The 3,332-nt window shown below is 28.6% G+C and overlaps 1 protein-coding gene across 1 annotated transcript; it reads right to left on the reverse strand.

The window, feature by feature from the left end:
* Window positions 1-678: 678 nt before the first annotated feature.
* K444DRAFT_544113 (uncharacterized protein) lies at window positions 679-855 on the reverse strand (the record flags this gene model as incomplete). Its single annotated transcript, XM_024876027.1, has 1 exon — window positions 679-855. One exon carries the CDS (start codon window positions 853-855, stop codon window positions 679-681), a length of 177 nt encoding a protein of 58 aa, XP_024728088.1.
* Between the last annotated feature and the right edge of the window lie 2,477 nt (window positions 856-3,332).

Consider the following 3,332-nt stretch of genomic DNA (forward strand, 5'->3'; position numbering starts at 1 on the left):
ATTTTTAGCTCGATTTACGGCAGTGGCGAGCTTCTTTTTAGCCTTGCAAAGAGCTTCTCCATTATCTTTCTCCTTCTTCTCTTTAATCTCCATACGAAGCTCTGCTATACTAGCAGATAGCCCTCCCTTATGTGAGCTTTTACGGGACTTCGCCTTGCGATTATACTCCTCACGAAGCTTTATTTGGAGAGCCTGGTGCTCTATTGTCTGGAGATGACTTTTTTGCAGTTGGATATTGACCTTTTTAACTATAGCTATCCAAGTTTCCTTCGAATTTTCTGAAAAAGTAGTAGGATCGCGATCTGCAAGTACCCTAAGGATTACGGCTATATTCCACACTTTATCAGGGCAAGTAGGTAATAAAGGGGGAAGATCTAAGCTCTCCTCTTCCTTAATCTCCTCAATTAATCTCTTCTTCTTTCCGTATGATCGCATCTTTTTAATTCCAGCTTTATAACTAACGGGCCATATACCAGAGCTCTTAAAGGCATTCTTAATTATATACTTTTATATTATTTGCATACGAATTAGAGTAAGATCACGGAAAAAGGAGGTAATTATATATTTAAAATCAAGGGAACGGAGGGCCGCATAAATCGCCATTTTATAATAGTGCTTCCAGGGGCGGAATATACTAATGTTAAGTGGTTAAAGGACGTATATTAAGTGAGAGGGAAACTAGAATAGCTTAATATTGTGTTTCCCGGCCTTTAATTGAAATGGTTTATAGACGTGCGATTCGTAACTATCTAGGAGAAGGATTTTCCAAGATTTGTCTAGCCCAGCTCTTGAATACTTAATTAAATAATCGAGGTATTTTATAGCTACGTTATTATTTATATATCCGGTAGGCATATACTTAATATGCTCTGTCCCGATTAGGTTTTCTAATACCTAATTATCCATAATCTTCTTCCCAGGAGTAATTACAAATAGCGGAAGAGATTTATAACTATTCGCATGAATAGTCTCGATTATCGTAACTGATTTGCGATTCTCAGGGCTAGCCATATATAGCTCTTTTACCTCTATAGGTATAATTACGTACTCACTAGTAGGGTAACTAATACGTGCTCCTGACTCGTCCATATTTAGAATATTCTTTTCCTTTATAATATAAAGCTCCTCTAGGATATTGTAATATTTCTGAAACTATATTCTAATATCCTCTTCTATATAGGACTCGAGTCATACGTATATAATTGGCTTCGTTTTAATCATATAAAGTATCTTGTGGTTCCGTATCCAGAGGCTAAACCAAGTAGCTAAAGGGGGTGGTTTTGGGGGAGATTTAGCCTAATTATGTTAGATATATTATTAGATTTAAAAGAAGCACTTATAGCCTTTAAGTGGGCAATTACGGCTTGAACTATCTAATATGTAGTACCCAAACCAGCCTCCTATTACTCGTAGTAATATTGCCAAATCGCCTCCTCCTATGCCTCGTTCAGGATCTTATTATTGCCACCATGCGTATTATAGAGTCCTTGGGAGTTCCTCTTCTTATTATGCTCGCGGAGTACCGATTTTCGCAAAGAAGCTTCCTTAACATAATATATCCTCGCAGTAATAATTACTAAATTATCGTTATTCTCAAGGCACTATTCGCGGGCCTTATTAAAGATACGGTAGTAATCAGCTTCCGTAGCATGTGGATAATAGAAATACTTCTAGGATATCTCCCTAATCCTGGTAGAATTAAATAAAGGTATACTCATTTTTGGAATCTTTGCACGTGAATTGAATAATGAATTAGTTAATAAGTTGGGCCAAACGCGCAATTACAAGACGCGTTTTTTGGTGAGGATTACACGTAAATTTTAGGGCGCGCATTTTCTCGATAGGATACTTGGTTAAACGAGACACTTGCTTATCCCGACCACAAGCAAAGCGCGTGAGAGGGGCACCGGCTATTAAAGCTTTATAAAATAATATTTTAAAACAGGAAAAAGTATTTAAAATATTATATTATAGATATAAAGCATCTATTAGAAATAATAAAATAATTAGTAAGATTATTAAAATAGACTTCTAGCTTATTTATATTAACTAAGCTAAATAGAAATAGAGTCTATATAAATATAATATAGAATTATATTTATCTAATTAGTATTTTTATTATTATAAATCTAATAGAGGATATAGATCTAATACTAAACTAAATATTAACTTAATCTTTAGTAGTTTTATTAAGTTTAATATTATTATTAGTTTACTATAAAGCTTGGAATTAGTTAGAACTAGTAATTAAGAATCTAAAGGCTCTAGTATTAATTATAACTCTATAAAAGTAATAAGTATTATATCTTAATATATTATTAATTATAAATATCTGAATATTTTATATTTATTTAGTAAACTTTAAAATATAGTTTTTGCCTATTATCTAGTATATAAAAAAAAGAGAAATAAAGTTATTTATAAGAGTATTAGTTATAGAAATAGCAGAAATAGAAGCTATAAAAGTAGCTAGAAAGCTTTTAATAAAAATAAAGTAGAAATTAGAATAATATTTCTTTCTTTTATTTATTTCTACTAATAAGGCTTTAAAAGTATTATTTACTAGTTTATTCTTATTATTCTTACTATTTTTTTCTTTTTTAAATTCAGTAATATACTATATATAAATATTACTAAAATATTTATTAAAATTATAAGTATTTCGAAATCTAAATTAATAAATATTTCTACTCTTAAATTAAGCTTTTTTAGCTTTTTATTTCTCTAATATATATTTCTATAAATAGTATTCGGGTTTCTTATATATAAAATATAATTTCGAGATATAATTATTATAATTATAAAACTTAAAGTAGTTATTACAGGTTTCGAAGTTATAGCTAGATTTGTATTAATAATTTCCAGATAAATAATAGTTTAAAAGATTTTAAGAATAGTATTATTAATTAGTAAAGAGAATCTAGGTATTAATCTATTATTTCTTTTTATAAGTAGTAATAGATAATTAGAGCTTATTAATAAGCTAACTGAGATTATTAGAAGAATTCGAGACTATATATTAGTATACTAGTAAGCCTTAATAAAAGATAATAATTTTATTATATAGGAATTTAATAGTTTATAAGACAGAAATAAAACTATATTATAATTTATATAAGTTATTAATTAGTAATTAGATAAGCTCGAATATTGTCTTTTTAGAGTCTTTTATTATTATAGTTACTAAAGTAATAGTATTCTATTTATCTAAATTTTAATAATAGTAACTAGAGCCTTTAAAAAAATTATAAATATTTATATAAGCTTCTTTATATATATATTAAGAGAGCTAGTTATTATAGAAGTAGTTTTATACTAGTTCCTTTAATATA

This window comes from Hyaloscypha bicolor, assembly GCF_002865645.1.
Source record: "Hyaloscypha bicolor E unplaced genomic scaffold K444scaffold_182, whole genome shotgun sequence".
In the NCBI taxonomy this organism is placed as follows: Eukaryota; Fungi; Ascomycota; class Leotiomycetes; order Helotiales; family Hyaloscyphaceae; genus Hyaloscypha; species Hyaloscypha bicolor.